General features: G+C 36.3%; 1 protein-coding gene across 6 annotated transcripts; it reads left to right on the top strand.

Annotated features, from left to right (window-relative positions):
• The first annotated feature begins 16,431 nt into the window (after positions 1–16,431).
• LOC128029499 (mitochondrial fission factor homolog B) lies at positions 16,432–23,647 on the top strand. Of its 6 annotated transcripts, XM_052617306.1 has the most exons (9): positions 16,432–16,583; positions 18,471–18,684; positions 19,358–19,393; positions 19,471–19,640; positions 19,785–19,876; positions 21,101–21,265; positions 22,401–22,454; positions 22,551–22,635; positions 22,803–23,647. In XM_052617306.1, exons 2-9 carry the CDS (start codon positions 18,471–18,473, stop codon positions 22,932–22,934), a joined length of 948 nt encoding a protein of 315 aa, XP_052473266.1. In that variant the 5' UTR covers positions 16,432–16,583; the 3' UTR covers positions 22,935–23,647. The 6 variants fall into 6 exon arrangements, with proteins under 6 accessions (XP_052473266.1, XP_052473267.1, XP_052473268.1 ...); XM_052617307.1 differs by lacking the exon at positions 19,358–19,393; XM_052617308.1 differs by lacking the exon at positions 21,101–21,265.
• Positions 23,648–24,457: the final 810 nt, after the last annotated feature.

Genomic DNA, 24,457 nt, shown 5'->3' with positions numbered 1-24,457 from the left:
GTGGATTTGGGGTGATCAATCACAAAATGTGCAGTTCAACTAAATTCCTCTATGAACATTTTATTTCATAATATAAAATAAGTGTAATAAAGAAAAAAGAAAGTTATAAGAGGAAGTAAAGATAAATTCATATCCTAACAGTCAAAAATAAGATGTGAAATGTGAAAGAACTATTTGTGTTTTAAGGGGGATGTACAGGTTTGGAGATTGCATGGATGGACAAGGTACTGTAAAACCCACAGTGACACACTTGCACACACTGTCATATGTTCCTTCACAAAACTCTCTCTCACACACACACACACACACACACATTGTGAAGTGTCCTGCTGTGATTCACATAAAATAACTGTCAGAGAGAGGCCCCGTCACACAGACAGACAGGAGGCCCTTAACAGCTCAGGGGTCCATCACACACACGCACACTGAGCCTGACACGCATGCTGTCACACACACTCTCACTAATGCTTTGAGCTGAAATGCTCAGGCTTGTGTCGTGACTGACAGGAATAAAAAGAGAAGTCGAATTTAGGGAAAGAAAGATGCCGAGGAGGTGAGAGATAAAAGAAAGTGAAAGAAAGTTTGAGTTTGAGCCAATGTAGCTGACTCTTACACACTTTAAAGGGTTAGTTCACCCAAAAATAATTTACTAAGCTAAATGAAGACATACACTTGAACTGTTTTCATTACAGCTAATTATTGTATATTGGCACAGCAGATTAAGCCAAATGGTAACCCTAATTTTTTTTTAAGTTTAGTCTAAAAAATATGATGTACTTTATTGAAATATTTGAAATGCATATGTATTTAAAGAATATGTGTGCATGCATTATTCCCTTATTTTAATTTTATATGATGTGAAATGATAAATGTATATATTGACTAAGTGGCATGATTAATTGCATTAATTTATATTAGTAGTAGCAGAAGTAGTAAAATAGATATATTATTTATATGCACACACCTTATTTACGTTTTCAGATTTAAATAACTTCAATGGACAATTTTGGAATAAATATAATATTTATTTAATTTTTGGTATTTCGATCAATTGCATTATGAGAAATTATAAATTTACATGTAGACTGAGGGACATGACTAATTGTATTAAATGTATACAATAATATGCATTTATGTATGTATTATTATTAGTAGTAGTAGTAGTATTTGCACTGTAATTTTTTAATTAACATGTCAATTCAACAACGATAATTTTTTGTGTTAATGATATGTTTCATCAAATTTAACTTCTGAGGACAAATTTGTAAACCCAAACACATGCAAACCTTCACCTTCTTCGGTGGGTCCCAGCCAGTTGAGAGGACGAGCAGTGACCTGTGCGCTGGTCACACTGGCCTCCATCTGCACACTGACATGGGAAAGAACAGCCCAGACCATAATACCTGCTGTCACAAACTGAGAGAGAAGATGATGGTTTGAAAGTTTGAAGCAAGGTTAAGTGAGAGTTAGTGTAAGATGTGTGAACCTTTCTCACAGCGCTTTCGTGTCTTTCCGGGTGGACAGAGACACCGTCCAGTGGTCAGATCACAGGGCGTCTCATCACACTCACAGAGTTCTGCACAATCGTGTCCAAAATGCCCAGCGACACAACCTGTTACACACACACAGTCAGAGAAACCATCAAACTGACATGTTCATACTTTCTTTGCTGTTCAGTGAGCTTTCAGCTGGAGCTTTAAACTTCAGAAATTAAGTTAATCAGATAAAGTATAATTTCATGCGGATGATGTAGATGTCATTTTAAAATCGAGATGACTTACGCTTTTCGCACTTGTCATCCTGGTAACACTGTCCGGTCACGTGATCACACAGGTGTCTATGTTTACAGTCACATGATATAGCACAGAATTAACCCATTCACAGGGTCACACATGCCTCCTTTTGCACACTTACAAAAACTCAGACACCGCGCTCCATAGCGCCCCCTAGGACATGCTGCACAGAGGACAATTTCACATCTAACACCAATAATTTGTCATAACAAAATCTGTGCATAAATATGAGAAGTGTTTTTTGGTTCCGTTATGCATCAATTCATGTAGGTTACTTCTGTATGCTCTGTGTTTCAGCAAGGCGCATGGATCTGTCTTCAATTTGGACCACATGAGGATGGTTTACCAAGCACTGATTAATCCTCATCCAGCACTAAATTATACTGTCAACACTTAATTTCCACTGGATATCTCATTTTAGCCTGAAACCATACTTATTCCATGCAGAACAAAAGAAGTGGCCTGATGAGCTTAGTGATTTTATTTATTTTATCCCGAGGTACAGTCCAAAGCCAAAAAAAATTCCAAAAATGTACAGCAACAATTCAAGTTCATAAGTACAGACAAGTCCTATTTGAACAGGACTGATCTTACTCGTGGATGATACTTTTGTGTTTTATGGGTATACACTACCAAAGTTTGGGGTTGGTAAGATTTATTACAAATGAAAGAAATTCATAAACATTAATAAATGCCAAGGCATTTATTTATTTGATCAAAAATGAAGTAAAACAGTAATATTGCAAAATATTATTACAACATAAAATGACTGTTCTATTTGAATATATTTAAAAATTTTATTTATTCTTGTGATAGCAAAGCAGAATTTTAAGAAACATTATCAGTTAAAAACATCTTAATATTTGTAAACTTTTTTTTTTTTCAGAATTCTTTGATGAATGAAGGCCAAAATGTAACTAGAAATAATAACATTCTAAAAACCTTTTTCTTTTTTCAATTGTGCTAAAATACTTTTCTTTTGATTTTTTTTGGATTTTGTGAATTTAACACTTTTTCTCAATAAATTTTGACCTATCAAATATCATAACTAAAGCTAAATTCATCCCTGCTTGGTGCACCTTTGTTACAGATTTATACCTTTTTGCCAACCTTCTGGGTTAAATATAGTAAAGCAACGTCAGATATGACTCTCACTCAAATGTATCATATCACATATTCCACATCCAGACAATAGAAATCCCAAATCCCATCCAAATCAGTGCATGAAATCACATTAATTCTATACTAATAATTGTACAGTTTTTCATGTCAGGAAGTATGTTCATTGTTAAACTGTAGAAGGAAAAACGTTCATCAGACCTCCCCTTAAGCAGGCACCTCATCGTTTTATCTATTAACTATGTCCTTCTCCAGACGGAAACTTCCAGTAACAACAAGAGCACAGGCATTATTTCCAAATAAACTACAATTTCAATTACTACAATTAGCACAGGCCCTCTCATTCCTCAACATGCATTTAAAGAGCTAGCCACACATGCGATCGCTCGATCACAAACAGCCACACTCACGTGTACAAACACACACACACCACACACAAGTTAACTTAAACTCTGGATCATTAGTGCAATGGCAAAGTGGGTCTGATTTGGCAGCGCAGCAAAAGAGCAATCATGTTTCTTTGGGTAATTTAGACTGGGAAAACAATAAGCCAATCGCTTTGATTCACTTGCTTATTTATTTGTTTCCTCGCCAGCAGATCTGCCGACACGGAACATAGAGAACCAGCTACTTATAGTCATCTGTAAACATTAAACACAGGGAACGTATGCAGTGGCACTTCTGTGAGATGCTCCGAGCCAGCATTTTCAAAGAGGCTTGGAAAACCCCGTTCCATTCCCACTGATGAATGATGAAACACAAAGATTAGGAATCTCTCGCTTCTGTTCTTTAGAAAAAGGGCCACTGCGGTCAAATTCCCTCATGCAGGAAACTGCAGAAATTTGAAGTAAATAAAAACTAAATATTGCAAATAAGCCCTGCGAAAGAATCAGAAGGAAGGCAAATAAAACCCTTCAAGTGCAGGACTGAGAGACACGACGTATTTTGATATTACTTTGCTTATGAAGTCATTATAACACTTATGGCTTTCATGTCCTAACAAGATGAAGATGTGAATGTTATAGATTTGGGAGGATGGATGGGTGAAGGCAAAAAAAAAAGAAGAAAAGAATGGCTGAGGTTGAAAAATTGGCAAGTTAAGTGGGGAAAAGGCAAATAAGTGGAAAGAAAGGGATAAAAAGTGGAATAGCACAGCTAGTCGCAATGTTGTTATCGTTAACTGAAACTATTATTTTTTTCATTAATTGCAATTAAGGTGAATATATATACACTGTTTGTGCGTGTGTGTGTGTGTGTGTGTGTGTGTGTGTATGTATATTTATATATATATATATATATATATATATATATATATATATAAATAATTAGAAGAAAAAATTGATGAAAAAAAGAAATGTTGCATTGACAACTATCTGAAATAAAATAAAAGCTAAAATTACTATAACTAAAACTGAAATACAAATTATTAAAGCTAAATAGAAATAAATAAAAAATACATAAAAACTAAAAACAAATAAATGTAATTCAAATAATAATAAATACAACAATATTGCTAAAATAACACTGCAAAAGATCTATAGATAAGGTTAAATCGTACAAGGTATAGATCAAGGTTATTCAAATCTTGTCCTGGAGGGCCAATGCGCTGCAGAGTTTAGCTCTAACCCTAATCAAACACACCTGAGCTTGCTAATCAGTGTCTTCAGGATCATTAGAAAATCACAGTTTGGTGAGTTTGATCAAGGTTGGCCCTCCATGACAATTTTTGAATAACCTTGATCTATACCTTTTTCACAGGAAGGTCCCACTACCAGGGGCGCAGTTACACCTCCCAGTCTCTGAGTGGCACTGTCCTCCCTCTCAACACAAACACACCTGAGCTCAGTCTCTTCCATTGCGACCTGTAGGACAACCTGAAAGAAAAAGACAGAAAAAAAACTAATGTTATTAGCTAGAAATGCAGAATGCAATTTATTAGTTTGGTTGCACAGTTGTGAAAACAACCTAGATATCAATATATAGATATCAACCTGCAGATATCAGTCTATTTCAGATTGATATCTACAGAATATGTCTAATTTAGGTGACAGCGGTTGCCGTAGTAACCAGGTAGACAGGTGCATTTCCCAGTGATGTGGTGACAGCTGTACGGATCTCCAGAACATGTGCACATTTGAGAACAGTTCAAGCCAAACCTGCCCTGAGCACACACTGAGAGAGAGAAAACACTAGAAAATGACACAATACATGCAAAGATGACTTGTGTGGGGTTTCTCTAAAATGTCAAGTTGTCTAGACAAATTCCAGAAAAGACATCAGGCCTCATACAGGAAGGAGATATGATATGATATGACATGAAGGGGAGGCTAGACATTTCATTTAACGTCATTCAAACATGCTTACGTTCATACACTTCCACATATGTCTGGAGTACCTGACGGAAACCAGGCCATATGAGTGTGATTGGATTTGGGGAAGTGTCCATTACACAGCACAAATCTATATCTCACACATACTCTGAAAGACCATTATATAGCAATAAACGAGACTTGAGTGTATTCAGGGCTCAACAATATGGATTTTTCTACTGGCCTAGTCAGATTTGCACAGGACGTATTAGAAATATAGCTACTTTTCCCTACTTTTTTGTATGTATGATAATTTTAATTATTATTACATTATTTGTCTTGCGTGCGTGCGTGCGTGCGTGCGTGCGTGCGTGTGTGTGTGTGTGTGTGTGTGTGTGTGCGTGCGTGTGTGTGTGTGTATGTGCGTGTGCGTGTGTGTGTGTATGTGTAAGAGATAAATTCAGACTCCAGACTAAAGAGAATAATTAGACTGTTGTCATTAGCCGTGTCTACTGCAGTGTGTGTGTGTGTGTGTGTGAGAGAGAGAGAGAGAGAGTTTATGTCTGTTCCAGAATTCTTATCCTTACACAGACAAAAACAAAGCCTGCTGTTTGAGTTGGCCACTCAGCGCTAACCTTTATCAGATGTCTCACATCCACAGAGAGAGAGAAAGTGAGAGGGGTTGGGCGGGTGTTGAAAGAGAGTCGGGGAGCATAACCCTAGCGTGTGTAATGTAAAAATGATAGGCAGACACAGGGAGATGTGAATTACTAGTAGAAGTGTGCATAAGGCTGTTTGAACATCTTTTTAGTGTATTCTAGAGTGATGAGTGAAACCAAATGTTGCTGTAAATTAAAAGATTTAATCTTAAATTAAACTGATCACTGATTCGAGAGTGCTTTGACAAAACGGGCAATATATGGGATTAGGAGTATAATTCTCCTACTTCCTTTTTCTTCCACACAAAATTTGGTTATAAATACTGTACAATGAATTAACTGAGACTAAAACATGACTTCAATCTTATCGTTAGCTCACAAAGTTACTGCAATCATATCTGAAATGTTGTATATGATACAGTACGTGTATTATAAAGCAGTCATTTTTTGTTTCTTTCTGGTGTTGCTATGGTAACAAAGTGATGGAAATTATATATATAAAAAATCTTTACAATTTTGATAATAAGAAAATATAAAAAATTAACAGTGAATAAGCACAATTTTATATAAGACTTTATATTGTTCAAAGATTTGAGGAGTGAGGACAGAACATTTTTTTTCATTCTTTTTCAGCAAGGATACATCAAATTGTTATAAATCAAAAAGATTTATATTCTTGTCTAATTACATTTAAATAAATACTGTTCTTTTGAACTTTCTGTTCTTGAATTTTATTCAACATTTACCACATTAACCAAAGTATGAAGCAGAACAACTGTTTTCAACATTGATAATAATAATAATAAAACACAAAATGTTTTTGTTTAGCAGCAAATCAGCATATTAGAATGATTTCTAAATGATTGCGTGGCACTGAAGACTGAAGTAATGATGCTGAAAATTAGCTTTGCCATCACATGAATGAATTACTTCTTAAACTATATTAAAATAGAAAACAATTAAAATATTTAAACTGTAATAATATTTCACAATATTACTGTTTTTACTGTATTTTTGATCAAATAAATGAGCATAAGAGACTTCTTTCAAAAACATTTGTGAAATTCTTACTGACCCCAAACTTTTGAGCAGCAATGTATATAAAAAATATATTGTATCTGTTTAATATATATATTAGTCTATACAGACAGTTATGAGTTATGGTCTTACAGGTGGTTTTAGAGGTAGGTGTTGCTTCTTAAAAACACATGAATGAATCAGTAGGATGAATAAAACGAGAGAGGTCTTACTCGTCTCACAGCTGTTACCAGTGTTACCAGCCACATCTGCGCGTCACATGATCACAGGCCACACCCCCTGGACAGATGCATCTTTGCTCACAGTTCCTACCGAACCATCCAGATGCACAGGCTATACACACAACATACAGACAGACAGTGAGAGAGAAAGCAGATGGATTGCAGAGAGAATGGCCTGCGTTCACCCATGTGAACATTCCAGTGTGTAATGGAGACAGAATACAGTAATTTGTGTGATGACATGTGAATCGCTCCTATCAGTGCTTACAACCTCCTCACTATAAATCACCATAATCACTTACATCTTACTAACTACAGCCAAATAAAGCACTCTGAGTGAGTCTGTGTGAGAGAGAGACAGATGTGTTTATGAGTATATAGGGTCTTTGGATGGTAAAGGACATGTTTGTGTATAAGAGAAAGGCTGTACGTGTGTAGATATTAAATAATAATGCATGAGTATTTTAGATGTGAATGAGTGACTGAGTGAGTGTGTGTATGCGTGTGTGTGTGTGTGTGTGCACGCGTGCGTGTGTGTGTGTGTGTGTGTGTGTGTGTGTGTGTGTTTGTTTTAGCTCACTCTGTTGGCAGCTGGTTCCTGTCAACCCAGGTGTGCACCTGCACTGACCACTCTCCGGGTCACATGACCCTCCAGTGTGGCAGCTGGGACCAATTGTACCAGCTGGACAAGCTAGAACACAAACACATATTGGAACCAAATAGTGCTGTCAAAAGTACCGATATCGGCACTGAAGTTGTAAAAATGTGCCAGCACTTTGCAGATATGTCTGTGATTGGCTCAGTACTTTTGACAACACTAGAACCAAATTAAACTTTCAAAAATCTAAATATGTAGTACTTTTTGTTTTTCTTCATTTACTCACATACACATATATACATACTGTATTCAGTGATATATGCTCTATTCTAGATGTTCCAAATGCCTGTGTTATGTTCAACGATCTATTAGTAAGTTGAGTCAAATAGAAATGTGGCATAACTGTCATTCTTTTTTTTTTTCATCCATATTCACATTTCTTTGTACATCAGCTACTGAACTGTTATATGTTATATTTGTTTATAACTCTTTGAATAGAAAGCATTTGAATCAATTTAATGCAAATTTAATGTAAAAAAAAAATGTGTGACAGGTCTCCAGGTACCCAGGCTACAGTATCAACAGTGTGGCACAAAATAACCCGGTATATGAGCCTGTGAAGTGTAAAAAAAAATGTATGTGTCCAGCTAACATATCTACACCAAATACAAAAAGAATTGTTAAAACACACTTTATGTGATGCCTGTAAGTGATTTGTACTTTGCCTGACTGCATTCACTTTTAGCAGACACGCTACTGTAAAACTTAAAAAGCATAAATGAGAAAAACCAGACGCCGATCTAAATAATGATTTATGATTTTCACACTTGAAAAAACTAATAACATCACTCAACTCCAGAGAGGTTTCAGCACAGTCGTGATTTCCCTGCAAAACATGTCATGGGAAAGCCAGAAGTAAAACAAAACTTCTGAGAGAGGGATCTTTAACACAAACCTCACTTCATTAAAAAGAGAGGGAGAGTGAAACAGAAAGAGAGATAAATCTTTATTGGGCCCCTGATCTATTAAACTCCTGATGGGAGATTGCATGAGAAGACGGATGGCACTAAACCAATGTTTCTGCACAGCTCTCTTTAAAAAGCATCTAAGCCTAATAAAATACTGACAGACCCACGAATGAAAGCCTCCTAAAAACCATCCTTCCACAGTAAACACAAACATTCACAGATGAGATATGCCGATTTAACCTTGCAGGATGCGTTTAACCTTTCTGCAGCCCACCAGGGGGCTTTTTGCCCTTTGTATACACACAAACACATGCCTCAAAAACTGCATCAGTCATACATGTGAGGAGATAAATTGTCTATGAGGCATGTGTTTGGGAGAGCTGGATTGAGAGATTGTTGGGTTATTTCTGTGCGAAGATGCGGCATTCAGCCGGAGATGAGCCTCCAATCACACCCCAATTTAATGATGTGGGCGGCTTACCCAGAATGCATTGCGCCGGTGCCCGGCCAGCGGTGCAGCAACAGGCGCCTATGATGTGGTGACACTGGGCCTCATTCCCGCACTGGCACATCTGCACACAGTCCTGCCCGTAAAAGCCAACAGGACATCCTATGGAAGAGAGGAGATTTGAGTCAGCAGCATCTGTGTGTTCATTATAATGAGCAGTACATCACTGGAAAGTCACGCTCACAAGAGCCAACAGGATGTCAGCATTCTGATTCGAATATAATTAGGTTAGTGTTTTACTAGCATCCGTACGGACATATCCATCTTTCATCCCTTCGTCCTGTTCATCTTTCTTTTTCATGTCTCATTACCTACTGAATGCTCAGCCTGTGAATTGCTCTCATCAGCATTAATTGCATGATCTCATTCGCCACATGTGCGGCACATCCTTACCACAACAAAGTCAACATGTGTGAGGAAGACAGACAGACATTTCTAGGAAACTAGAGCACCTGCTGAGTCCACAGGTTCACTGTCTGGATGCAGAAATATGCCTCCGGTCCAAATATTCCCTGAACTCACATTTTTTCACTTTAATAACTGGCTTTTCAACTTGCTTTATACAAAGCTCACATAAAAATGTAGTACAACTGGCAAAAAATTGTGTTTTATTGATGCTTAATGAAAGGTTTTTGGTCAAGGTTTAACATGAAATGAAATGAAATAAAATGAAATGCTCATTTAGCGAATATAAAAGGTTTGGCTTATGAATATTGGTTATTTTTTTTTCATTTAAAGCCCAGCCTTTTTGAATCACACTTCACGCACAACAAAATCTAGTGGCTAGAATGTATACTTCTTTCATTAAAAGGTTGCTTAGTAAAATAAAAAATAATAAAATAATATATTTAGGTAACTTGAACACACCGCCCACAGGTTCACTGGCTAAGTACAGGAGTATACCAAAAATACAATTTCTAAACTTTTTTTAAATTAAACTATTTATAATAAAGCCAGATGAACAGAGACAAGCAATTATATTTTTATAGAAAAATAAAATATTGTTTTTTTTTGGAAAGCATGTATGATAATGCATGCACAAAAGGACCACAAACGTATTAACATTAAGTAAACTTCTTCAGTTTTTTACCTGAATTTCAGTTTTTCAAAGCTTAAAATATAATGACTATACCAAATTGGTTATTTCAACTTTCTAATATTTTTCCGAAGATTCATAAGATTTTACAAAACGTCTAAACACTTTCTGGTCTTGTTTTCTGGTTGTTTGAAAACAATCAGATTATCCAAATCAAAACTTTAGAAGTTTGCTTCTTTGGAACACATTATGGGATTTTGTTTGCTTTTGTTTAGAAACATTGGCATCGTTACATAGCGTATCTGATATGAACCTACAGAACACTTTTTACAGACTCCTCTCACATGGCTACTGCATTTCATTCACACACACACACACAAGCAAATGAAATCAGAGCCTCTCTGTATGAGCAGAAGTTTAGACTGACATCCATACAATCACAGCGCATATGGTATGCAGACGCACACGATCACAGGAGATTGGTCTAGTATTCCATCAGCCTGATAAGGTCTTGTAAAGCGTGTGTGTGTGAGTGTGTAACGGCGGCGGATGGTTATGATTGGCTGCAGCCGGTAAAATGTGTTTCATGGCTGAGGCCTTCAGAGATGGAGACCGGTGATAGCACTCAAGAGCTCGCCAAAGACCAGCCACATGTGTGTGTGTGTGTGTGTGTGTGTATCTGTGAGTCAGTTGGTTTGTATGATTAAGAAGCATGGAAGACATCTGAGCCTGTGGAACATGAGTGGAACTGCTGGCTACATCTAGATGAACTACCAAGTTGAAAGCGGCCCAAAACAGACGGGGTGGAATTGTGGGCCTGTGTAGACCTGATCTCTGTAGTCACAGCCTGATTTATTAAAGATGAAATCTGTGAATGTAAAAGCCCACTATAAACCAAAACAATCTGTGTCTAAATCAATGGCGCTGGAGTTGATACAGATGGAGATGGAATGCTTATGGTCCCCTAAAACCTGGTTTTGCCCCATCCAAATCCTCTTTGTTGGATTTTAGTTGATTTTGGACAGTTCTACTACACTTTTCCCCTGCCGTGCAGAATCTACAATAGATCAGCCCTGGTAATCCACACGAATGATAGTTCGCTACTCACTCAACCACACCACACAGATACAGGAAGTTATTTTGGCTTACTTTCTTTCTCTGCAGAAAGACCCTTTTGAGATTTTTCGTGATTGGGACTACACTGGTTGTGTTGTATGTTTTTGATTCACTGGTTTAAAAGATAAGAGTTCTCATAAGAGTAATTTGTTTTTGAAGCATACTATGCCAGTTATGCTGGATGTTTTTGATTCAATGAAAACATCAGCTCATAAGAGTCACTCATTCATAAAACTACACTGGTTGTGCCTTGTCTGTTTGGAAATATGTCATCTTTTTGATTCCTGTTCACTCATTGAAACACTCACTCATCACTCACATAATGACATCAGTGCAGGAATCTTAAATCATACGTCTAAAAACATCTAGTCAATTTGTAAATCAGAATACACTGGTTAAACTGTACTTTTTGATTCACTACAAAAGGATCAGCTCTTACGAATCACTTGTCTGTGAATCGGACATCACTGATACCACAGTGTGTTTCTGATTCACTAAAAAATTATATATAAGAATAGTTTGTTTGTGAATCAGACTACACTGGTAACACGTTAGGCATTTTATTTCTTTCAGCCCTCTGAGAACACCTCAAAAGTTGTTTTCTTCCCATTGTTTTGTGGTCAGTTAACAATCGGTTATCTGATTCAATTAGTTACAGACTGAAAACTGGTAAAAATGTGAGTGTAGTTTGAGTTTTGGTGTATGTGGTGCTGAAAACGAAGAAAATACATGCATGGAATCAGTCGAGGTATGAGCTTGTTTGGCTTGTATGTGTATTTTGTATGTGTGGGTTTGACATGTGGGGTGTTTATTTATTTATTTATTTTAGCTAAGATAAGACTCAGCTTCTATGTTTGGCCCTGTGTGCATGTCTGTACATTGTGGTTTTCTTATAAAGTGCAGCAGCTGGATGTGGCCGTCTCATTAAGCAGAGGATGCTGTCATGCATCCAGCAGGGTGTGTCTGCGTGTGTATGTTTGTGAGATGTTTAGTCAGTGGCTTAGATTATCCACTAGAAGGCAGATACAACTCTGTACCTTCAGGTCATTGAGGGCAAAACCTTCTTACCTGCGTCTAGTTCTTTCCTGCACAATAAACACAACATTTTTGTGTTTTCAGGTTGCTTGGCTGTGTGTAACAAACCATACATCAGTGGAAAGCTTATTTATTCAGCTTAATGTATAAATCTCAATTTAGAAATATTGACCATTATGACTGGTTTTGTTGTCCAGGATCACAAATTAGGGACAAAAGCACATTTTAAAATTACTACACTATAATACGAATTGTGAATATAAAAACTAATTAAAATATTAATAAATATTATTCTAGTGCATAAATAATACTTGACACTGAAATACTGCAAAAAAATTTAAATGGGTATTTAGATAGGACATTTTAGATATCACTATGCTACATTGCACCAACATGACCTCATTATGTTGAATATGGGTAGTCTGGTCATTAAGAATTGTACAATTTCAAATTATTTTACTCTCAATTTGAGTAGAAATGTCTTAAAGTTTTGCAGTCATATCAAATAAGTAAAAAAACATTATGGGATATAATATCTAATATTATAGTTCCTGTGTGTATGAAACATCTATTTTCCCCCATCATTTTTGCATACCATGCACATTATGCATACTATATACTGCAGAACTAGTAAGAGTAGTATATTAGTATGATATTCATACAATGCCAGTCTATCCAGCCTCACAAACACAGCGCCCACTGCTGGCCTCACAGGTTACTGCATTACTGCCACACTGGCACAGCCTACACCCCAAAAACCTGCCTCACACACTAAACAGATGATGTTTATTATTCATTTGTATTCATAGAGCAAATCAAAACACACATTTGAAATTTGAGAATGTAAACACACTTGTAAAGATTACTATTTGTATGTTTATTGATGTTCTTCTGCATGCCCATTTTATTTTATTTTATTGTGTTTATCTATTTTTATTTTATTTTATGCACCACATGTATTTATTTATGTTTTGATCATTAATATCAATATTTCCTACTATTACAGTAATAGCCTGCTTCACATCGAAAGAGACAGAAACCATAATTTTGTTTGTTCAGTGAAAACGAGGTGAAAAAGATATCTGTTCAGTGAAAACGAGGTGACAGGTAACAGATGAGCTAACAGAAGCACTTAGCATTGCACTTCAGTTCACATTGGCACATCTGTCTATCCTGTCTGAATACACTCACTCACTCTCTCTTTTTCTTGTCCTCCACAGAAACTGCAAAGCGCTCTCCCTCAAACTCACTTCACCCAATCCCCCCCGAAGATGGGATAAAAGGCTCCGTTCGAGCGAGACAAAACCATCTGTTTAAGCAATTAAGACTAAAAAATGTATGTAAGTGATCAAGAAAAACTTTTAACTAAAACAGACACTTCAAATGTTTTTTAAACATGATCTTCAAATTCATTTATTTCTCTCTTCAGCAAACAGAAGGAAAGCCTATTTATAAACACACACACAGTGTGTCCACCATAAATCTAGCTACATGAAACATGTTTATTCCATGACTCTCTCTCTCTCTTTAATACAATGCTACTGAACTAAACTGACAGACACTGTGAAATGACTGGCACTTCCATCAGTCGATCACGTGAGTGTTTAGTGCATCTGCTCCTTGGAATTTTAAAAAGGACATATTGCCTGAAGATTGACTGGACACAATTGATTTTTTGATGCAGAGATATTAAAATAACTGAGCCTTTAGAGCAGTTCTGTGTACTGATATCTGACAGTCTCTAGAGGGCGATGCAAAGCCATTTTTGTCACATTTGGAAATTAGGAATCCTTTGAAAGCTCAGAATAAACTATCAGCTTATTATTTACTGAATACTGCACAGTAAACAATGCATACTGCCTGCGATTTTAAAAATAGTAAGTGAAACAAGTAGGCATTATTAAACATTTACTTTACTTATGTCTTGATGTTGCCTGTTAAATTCAAAAAGTGGTGTCAAGATCTTCTTTTTTTCAGAATTCTTTGATGAACATGACTGTAAAAAAAACGAACTGAATTTAATGAAAGTTAAAGTCTTTTGTAACATTATAAATGTCTTTACTGTCTGTTTGGTTCAATTTAATGCATCTTTGATAAATAAATCTAGACTTATTTTCTCTTTTAAAAAAATCTTACTGATCCCACACTTTTGACCAATAATGCATAATTGTTCTTTAAACTAAAAAAAGTTGCCTTGCTTCTAAAAATATTTTTTTTTGTGTGCTGTAATGGAACTGAGACGCTTGTAGAGTATCGAACAAGAGACACATAGAAAAGACTAGAACTGAGGAAAGAAAAAGAAATACCTCTTCTCATATTTCTCTATATTTTCCTCATGAGACTACACAAGACAGAAATGTGGAGCATTACAAAAGTAAAAGAAGGTTATGAATAATGAAATATGACATACAGTAAGTAGAGAGGAAATGTCACAAGCCATGAAGAATTGAAGATGTTAAAACACAGTTAAAAAAGAAAACGAGACTGAAAGCATGTGTGCTGCACTGTTTTCACAGTGCAGACCGTGGACCCCTGGAGGACACAAGCACTTCCCCATCACTGGGTCACAGTGGCCCCAGTTCTTACAAACACACAAACTGTTACACTGAACACCATATGTGCCCTGAGTACAAGCTAAAGGAGACAGAGAATGCATAAGTAAATAGAATGGATTTTTTTTCATTGTATGGTGGTTGTATCCACACCCTAAGACACATTATATGAAAACACCACGATGTCCCCTTTAATGTCTAAGCTGGCGCAAGATAGTAAAATAAACAATATTTATCTCTAAAGAAATCTACATATACGTGTGTACATGTCATGCACTATAACCAATCTTTGAAGTTCTATTCTGCCATTCTGTATCCTGATCTGCAGCTGCATGGTGCCTGTCCATTCAAATTACTGCAGATATGAAAACATCCGCCTTTATGTTCCTTAAAGGGGTCCTTAACTGAGACACACAGCACACACACACAAGACTTTACATAACAATAAATATATCACTACAGTAAAATCAGGAATTCATAGAAGGCATATACGTGTGAACTCACGTTCACGGTGTTTGCCGACTCTTTTGAGCTGGTAGTTGCTGCGACATTCACACTTGTACTGCTTGTGCCCCAGAACAACACACCTGTGCTCACAGTCACCATTCTTCACAGAGCAAGAGTTCACCGCTGGAAAAGGTGACACACAAATAGGTTTCAGATAATAATTTCCCGTCTACGACTTTGGAGACCACAAAACTTGATGCAAAGTAAATATAATATATAGCCAGTTTCAGATAAAATGCAGTCACTCACATGTCGGGCTGCATGTCCTGTGATGCTGCGCCCGCATGCAGTATACTGTAACACTCTTCAGGTCTTATGGTGAGCAGGTTTCAGGAGCCCACCCTCCACTTTAAAAGGTCTGATCAGTTCATTATACACAAGTAAGGAGTTGCAGTTAATAACTTCATGAAAGCACTATAAGTTTTCTCCTTGCAGATTGAAATGATTGTGCATCCTAAAGTCCTGGAGCAGGTATCAACTGCTCTCACCGAGACAGACTGGACAATCGCACACGAAACCGCTAGGGGCCACAATGGAAACACGATGCCCCATAGCATCAAGGTTGTTTGTGTATTTTACATTTATGAATATCCTTTTGTATCATTTTGTAATACCACAGTACAAAGCAGTTAGGTTTTATTCTACTAAATGTTCTTGCTGTGCCTGTAGTAGTCGTTATTTTATGTGAAGTAACAGAAATTTACCATTTAATCTTACCACAACTTAACGCGTTTATTCAGCTGGTGGACCGTTTTTTTTTTAATCAAAAAGTCAAACAACTTTAATAGAAATCAATCTTAAATAATTATTTTTTAATCATTGCAATTCAAAATAAACTTGAACTGTAAATTATTATGTTATTTCAAATGTATTTTACAGACTGTGATAATTAACAAACTTTTACCAGAAGAGAAAGTGAAAACGCGTGACTTTTAAATGACATGGCTAGGGACTTTTATTTTGAATAAATGCTTCAGCGTCAGCCAGCTTCACGCAGCTGTGGTGCGTTCTGGGTTGAGCTGGTTGAGTCTTTTTCCTAAAAAAAATCAAAAAAACAACCGGATTTTACGATTGCATTTAACTTAACCGTCTCTACACGTTCGGCGGATCTGATCTCAGTGAAGGTAACATACGAGTTTAGAAGAGTTGTGATGTGGTTTTTGGTCATGCTTTGGCCCTCTATCAGCTGTCATTGATGTAACGTTAGATACTCTGGGGCCCTGTTGTACTCATCATTGATTTCCATAGAGTTTAGGACCCAAATATGACACATTAAAGTTTTTAACCTTGTTATGTATTTTCTGTTTGATTTTAATTGGTCCACCCAAACATTCAAAACGAAACGTTGCAAGTAGTAACGTTACTGCTGCTGTCAATGCTGTCTTGTAACTAGCATGAAACCAAAAACGTCCAGATTGATGTTGTTTTTGTTGGATAACTTCCTGAAACACAATTTAAAAAATCATTCATTCAGTAGGCATGCTTACTAAGGATTAAACTTTGGAGCTGCCAGTGTAATCAGTGGCATTTTGCTTCCTGAAATAGTTGATCTCCTGATCAAACCAGAAGACCGGTGCTTTTTTTTCTGTGCTTCAGTTTAGCCTGAGGATCTGGGCTTGATAGTGGGTGGATGGGTTATTTATCTTTATTACATACATCTAGTATTATTTAGTTACCTCACAACCAAGCGGACAGTCTAATGAGCTTTTTTGTATTTGGGGGAAAATGTTACAGGCCTGGTTGGACAACTAGTGATTCCGGTTTTGCTGTATAAAAGGTTATGAAGCATTGTTTGGTGTTTGGAGGTATTCTGTCTTATCATTTGAAAGGAACTGTAAGGGATCTTCATTGTGTTTAATCATTACCAAACCAGATCATTTAAAACCAGTGTTGTTATTGGTAACCGAAACTAAAGCTAGTAATAATTGGTAACTGAAATAAAATATAAATATTAGAAAAAACTTAAACTGAAAGAAAAAAAGTAGAAATTCTGCCATGGCAACTAATTGAAATAATAATAATTCAAAAAGTCTATAGTATAAGATAAATAAGCTTAAGTATTAAAATTACTAAACAATTTAATGAAATAGGGTGGTGTTGGCACAGTGGATAAGACACATACCTTTGGCGTGAGAGACCCGGGTTCGAATCCACTGTGTGACACCAATGTGTCCCTGAGCAAGACACTTAACCCCTAGTTGCTCCAGAGGCGTGCGACCTCTGACATATATAGCAATTGTAAGTCGCTTTGGATAAAAGTGTCAGCTAAATGAATAAATGTAAATGTAAATAAAAGCTGGTTAAAGTTTAATTAAAAAAAAAATGAAAATGACAAATGCACATAAACAAAAATAAAAGCAAATTTATGATTCAGCACACTGCAGGTAAGAATTTACAGATAAAAAACATCAAAACATTGTGTGCGTTCATTGAGACTGAATTTGATTCTTAAGCCTGGAATACAATGCACACATTTTTGGCCTGATTTTCCACAAATTTACTGTCTGGAGAAGTTGTCACAAGTTGCCAAGAGTCAGTGCCAGTCTGTAGATTTGAGTTGACTGAATCTATAGAAATCCGCACAGTGTATGATGGTCACAGACCACAATTTTATTTTAGCTTTTAACCCATTTTAGAAAACATGTTGTTTTCATTTGTCACGCTTCTCCTAGCAACAAGGCACACGTGTCTGCTTGAGTTTGTTGTGATCGGAACAACTTGAAAGTCTGGTAGTGTGTGATCCCCAGTCATAGTGTATGATAACCAGTTTTCCTTTGTCACTATTTACAAAGTCGATAAGTGTATAATGCCTAGTGTTTTAAAAATCTGTTTAGAATTTTAAAGTTGTGTTGTGCATTCCAGTCTTTAAGAGGATTCCTATTTAATCCCATTTCAGATTGGTTTTAATGTATGATAAAATTCCAGTAAGAATTGCACATTCCTTTAGAATTTTTGGATTGATTGACCTGTTTAGGTCCTCCCATCACAGCCTTCCTCCTCTTTCCCTGTAGATGAATGAAGCAGCGTTCCCCTCTCCCACAGCCGAGATGGCGGAGATGAACCGGATCCACTATGAGCTGGAGTACACAGAGGGCATCAGTCAGAGGATGCGTATTCCTGAGCAGCTCAAAGTGGCTCCGTATAACCCTGAAGAGCAGGACATTTCAGAGCATGAGATGCTCCACACGGCAATGATGCACGTTCCCGAGAGAATTGTAGTGGCAGGTATGAAATGGGAAGATCTTTCACATTAAAGTGGGATAGAAGAGTTTATTGAGTGCTGCAGTGATGATTTTTGTTGGCTAACCCAGAAGTTTGCATTACCCTGGTTCCCTTGACATAAACCCAATAGGATTTTGCATTGGCTTTTGGATTATTGCAGAAAATAGGCTCTCTGACCACCAAAAGTTCAGGATAGTTACATATTTTGTGCATCATGATAATATTCACAACTTTTCAAGTCTAAATACAAACACCACAAAAATAAAAAGCTAAACATAGTCTATAAATGAACTACACCAAAGTCACCACTAAGCATCTGACAGCTTTCATTATTTATATTTAAAAACATTTTCATTGACAGGTCGAATAGTTTGCACAAAATTGATTTTAAACACAATGCCGTAACGCAGACTGGTAAATTTGATCTATTTTATGTTGTAGAACTAAACATGAAAATCTTGTGCTAAGCACAGACTTTATTTGAGGCATTAAACTATAAACTCATTTGAAGAAACTCACTGACATCATGTCTGGAATGTGTGATAAACACAAAAAAGTGACAGTTTTGGCCTACAAAAGTACATCATTCCTGTGGCACTCCATTAACATTATCAAAAAAACAAAACAATTAACATCCAAAAATGTCATTTCTGTCCTTATTTACTCTCCCTCTCAGACGATTTTCAGTGGAACACAAAAGAAGATTTTTTTAGTAAATATTCTCTGAGATTTTGGTTTCTATAATATAAAGTTGTTTTGGACCCCACTGACTTTCATTTCTTTTTTTAGGAGACAGGAATGACATGCAGTTTCCCAGAGATCTGGACCTCATCCAGTCCACCCCGATGGAGTCAACACTGTCCCTCAAGACCCCACCTCGGGTCCTCACGCTCAGCGAAACGCCCATCGACTTTCTCGAAATGGAGCACCAGAGCTCCACCAGCCAGCCCAGTGAAGAAGTAAGTGGGACAGACCGAATTTAGCTAGACAGAAGCTGTGTAAATGCGACCGGTAGTGAACGTCACTAAAAAAGGTATAACAATGTCTCAGTTTAATAAAATGAGGAAAAACCTGTCAGTGTTTGTTTTTTCTGCTTCTCACAGGTGCGCATGCAAACCAGGACACGCAGAGAGCGCTCGGTCAGCGAGAACACAAGTGTGCATCACAATGGCCAGCTTGCCAGAAATGACTCCATGTAAGTGCAAAGCCACAAATACACTTGCACATGTACTTTTGTTTCACCTTTGCCCTGTCAACATGGCCCTCTCACTCCATTATATGTTTTTCCTCCTCCCTGGTGTCTCTCTTTCTTCTTTCATGGCACTGTATCAAAGGGGGTGAGTTAGAGCCATGCATGAATATTGTATAGTTTCGAGAAGTTTCGGTTTGGCTTTTGTGCTTTTTTTCTTTTTTTTTTTTTACCTCAGTGCATGTTACTGCATGTACAGGAGTGGTGCAATCACACTTGTCAGTCGTGGTCAAGACCAATTTTATCACAATATAAAACAACTTGTGATATTGGTCAGTGTAGGTTAGAGTTGCTTTGTCAATGGTTTTCCCTCATGCCATGACTGCTTGACAGCTCTATTCTACTCTATTGTTCTTTATTCTATTCTATTCTATTCTATTCTAATGAATGGCCACTCCTGTAGCTGTTCACACGGAGGGTTTGTACTTGTACTAAAATAAATACAGATCAGTCATTCTCCTTCAGCCTGTTGTTTCCTTGTTTTGACATGCTTGTGTTTTCTGTTTTCTGATTGGCTGATCTGTCAGTAAAAGTATGTAAACCTAGCATTGACCAGCATCTCTTTTTCGTTTTATAGACCCCAATAAAATTAAGACTAGTACAGCTTCTGCTACTTATCTAAATGTGTCGCGTCCATCAGCCAAACTTCTTTTTAGCAAAGTTTAGATTTTTAGAAAATTTTAGAAAATAATATATTTGAACAGGATCATAATATACTAATATAAGATTTGTTTGTATTTAAATACATATCACTGTTTAAAAGCATTTTTTTTTTAAGATAAAATTACATAAATACCTGAGCTGTGTTTCTGAGGCAGACTTCTTGTAAGGATCTCAGAGGTGAAGTTGTGTCTGTTTGGAGTACTGTAGAAGGATTCTACGGCCTCATTGTTAGTCTGATGTGAGTTCAGCCTTTTCAAATCCACTTTTGAGGTTGTGATATTTAGAGACTCCGGTGTGTGTGTGTGTGTGTGTGTGTGTGTGTGTCTGCTTGTTGAAGGGTTTGTATTGGGGTTGTGACCTAGTGTTGTTTTTATAAATAAATGGTGAGGCTGTTGCCCATCGGTTGCAGTCTTTATTTCTTTCTCCAACTTCTATTTCACTCTCTCGCCTTCTTTCTTGTACTTCCGTTACGTGTCCTCTCTCTCTCTCTCTGTTTGATTCGGTCAGTATGACTCTCTCCCCCTCTGCTGCATTGCGCACTATGGCTCCTCTCGGTGGTGCCGAGGACGGGGTTAACCTCTTCAGCTCCCGCGGTGTCCTTTCCTTCATCCAGTCAACCACCCGCCGGGCCTACCAGCAGGTCCTGGAGGTCCTGGACGAGAACCAGCGCAGGTGACCTTTGACATCAGACCCCCTGAATCTGCCATGAGAGAATGACTTCTGGCTAAATTAGATGATGCTTCACTGAGTAACCAATCAAATGTGTTAGATTAGGCCAGGTCCAAAGTCCTCCATGACATTTCACGTGTCATTCTGATTTGGTGAGAAAATGCACTAAGCATATTAGGACTGGCAGACAAAATGTCATACTTTAAACCACAAAGCACAACACACTAAACATTTTAGAGGTATTTTGTTAAATGACAGCTTGTGTTGTTTGCTGTTGGATGTGGACACGCTGCTTTCCTAAGCTCCGTTTCTTCCTCAGCCTCTTGGTTTGGGGTTTTCTGTTTGGCATGACTAGGAATGTGTGCAAGATTTTCTTTCTTTTTCTTTCTTTCTTTCTTTTGTTTGAATCCTTTCTCCTTTTTTTGAGCTTTTAGATTTCAGTTGTTTACACAAGAGGTTTGTGGCATTGCTGTATAGTTTTTAAAGAACTGTTTGTGTTCATTACAAGTTCGATCTATTGACAGCATTTGTGGCATGAAAAGCAAAAAAAATAATATATATATATATATATATATATATATATATATATATATATATATATATATATATATATATATATATATATATATATATATATATATATAATTTTTTTTTTTTTTTTTTTTTTTTTTTTTTGTTAAATTAAGAAAAAAAATCAGCCATATTTTAAAAAACTGAAATGTGTGGCTTGTATTTTGTTGACATGAGAACTGTCATTAATATAAATGTTGTTATATTTAAATTATTTTATTATTGTAATATTCCTTAAAACACACACACACACACACACATTTATTAGATCAAAAATACAGACAACAGTAATTACAATTTAAACCAACTCCTGTTGTAACATATTTTTAAATGGAATTTATTTAATATTTTTGTGTTTACGTCTGTGCAGTTGGCTGGTTTCTTTTGCAGGGTTTATTTGATTAGAAAAATTATTGACAGGGTCTGTGAGACAAAGACCACCTGCAGCATATACCTATTTTATATTAGTTAAAGCGCATTTGCATGTTATTAAAGTTGGTCTGTCTGTGTATTTCTCCTTTTGTCCTTTCCTTCTCTCACTTTCTCCAAAATATCTTCCGCTTCTCAGCCAGCCATCTCTTAGAGGGGGTTCAACCCTCTCTAACCCCCAGCATGACGGCAGGTAACTTCCTCTCATCTCTTCCCTCTCATCTGTTTTTCTCTCTGTCCTTTCAATATAATCTCAGTGTTTTATGAAATGAGATGATGTATTTGACAGGCATGCCCTGGCCCCGCTGGACTCAACTACAGAGGGAGGAGCAGATGACATGGCTCTTGTGGATGCCACCTCTCTACGCAGACAGGTATTATTCCGCTGCTTAACATTGTGCAGTGTTTAAAAAAAGAAACGTAAAAAATAATGATTAATATTTTACGCACACTAGCATTCAGATTAATTAAAATGCAATCCTTGCTGAATAAAAGTATTAATTTCTTTTTTAAAAATCTAATACAATTTAAAATCTTACAGATTGTCAAGCTGAACCGGCGTTTGCAGCTCTTGGAGGAGGAGAACAAAGAGAGAGTCAAGAGAGAAATGATCATGTATTCCGTCACTGTAGCTTTCTGGCTTATCAACAGCTGGGTTTGGTTCCGTCGCTAAAGCTACATGGACTCTGCAATGTGGGAGGAGCAAAATCAGAGCTCCGCCCCTCTCTTCTATGTGTCAAACTTCAGCCATGTTTTTTTTAATGGCTAAAACATTTTATTTTCTTCCCATCAAGAGCAGTAAAGTCAGGGATAGCTTCTTTGTTTGAGTTTGTCTGTTTTGTGTTATTACTATAAATATGTAATTATACTTTTGTATTATTTGTACAACTGTACAATTGTTCTTTTCCTTGGTTTTGTACTTTTTTATTTTTGTACATTTACATTTACTTTTTTTTTTGTGAGCCAAGCATGAACCAGATGTATATATTACTTCACTTGTCTTTGAACTATGGCTGTAATCATTTATTTTTCCATAGGTTTACTTATGTCAACTTTTACAGAGACCAATGGAATGGAACGCACTGATATATCATAGACAAAATAAATGCATATAATATAAAATAAAAATAATGTTTAGGGACTGTTGTGATTTTAGGTACCTTATGTACGTCTATGTTAAACATAGAATCCATACTTGTTAATTGTGATTTATTATGTACAACAGCCCATTATTGTAATATGCTGATGTTGTTATTTCTGCTGCAAACTTTTATGCAGGATATAACTGAAATGATACATGTTCCGTTTTCCTCTTACTGGTCCATAAACATTGTATTGCAAACGCTTTTATTTGAATAAATGACAGCAGGAGTGATCTGCACTCTATCCCGACTGCTTTTAATCTTCTGGAAATAAAGTATAATTAATGGTTTTAAAAATGACCAATTAAAATTAAAAGAAAAGTGCAAAATATGTACACATTAGTGTTATTTTATTATGTATTCTTATACTATTATAGTATTTATTAAGATTATATATATATATATATATATATATATATATATATCTTTTCAAGATAAGTTTTAAGTTTAACCAAGTCTAAATTTGAGTTATTTTGTTAGACCCCCCCCCCCCCCATATAAATTAAATCAGTTTTGTTTCATCTAATATTTATATATTATGTAGGGCTGCAACTAACGATTATTTTGATAATCGATTAATCTGTCGATTATTTTTACGATTAATCGGTTTATGTACTTATATTTTAGTTTTTTTCCATTTTTTCCCCAAGTAAATTATTAATAAAGGGTCTTTATCATTCAGCATAGATTTTTAAGAGATTTTAACAATTTTGCATTGTCATATCCTCATCAAAAATATACCTGGAGTTGTTTTATTATGTTAGTAATCCTTTGTCGAACTCTTCTGCAATCAAAACACTGACCCATACTCTAGCAAAATTCACAAGGAGATTTCAAATATTGTTTTCACCATGGCAGTCCTTAGAGCTCCTAAAGTAGTTTAACATCCCAAACAAAGCTTAAGGAATCTTTGAGAACATATTTTCACGAAGTATAAGGATAAAACAGAATAAAATTGCAGTGCATTGTATTTTATTATTTACTGGGAAAAAGCTTTATAGCTTATGCTGTGAAATTGTAAACAATCCTTCGAAAAAAAAGTGCCAATGGCATG

Source organism: Carassius gibelio, chromosome A15 (assembly GCF_023724105.1).
Source record: "Carassius gibelio isolate Cgi1373 ecotype wild population from Czech Republic chromosome A15, carGib1.2-hapl.c, whole genome shotgun sequence".
NCBI lineage: Eukaryota > Metazoa > Chordata > Actinopteri > Cypriniformes > Cyprinidae > Carassius > Carassius gibelio.
This window is presented reverse-complemented; position numbering and strand designations above follow the sequence as displayed.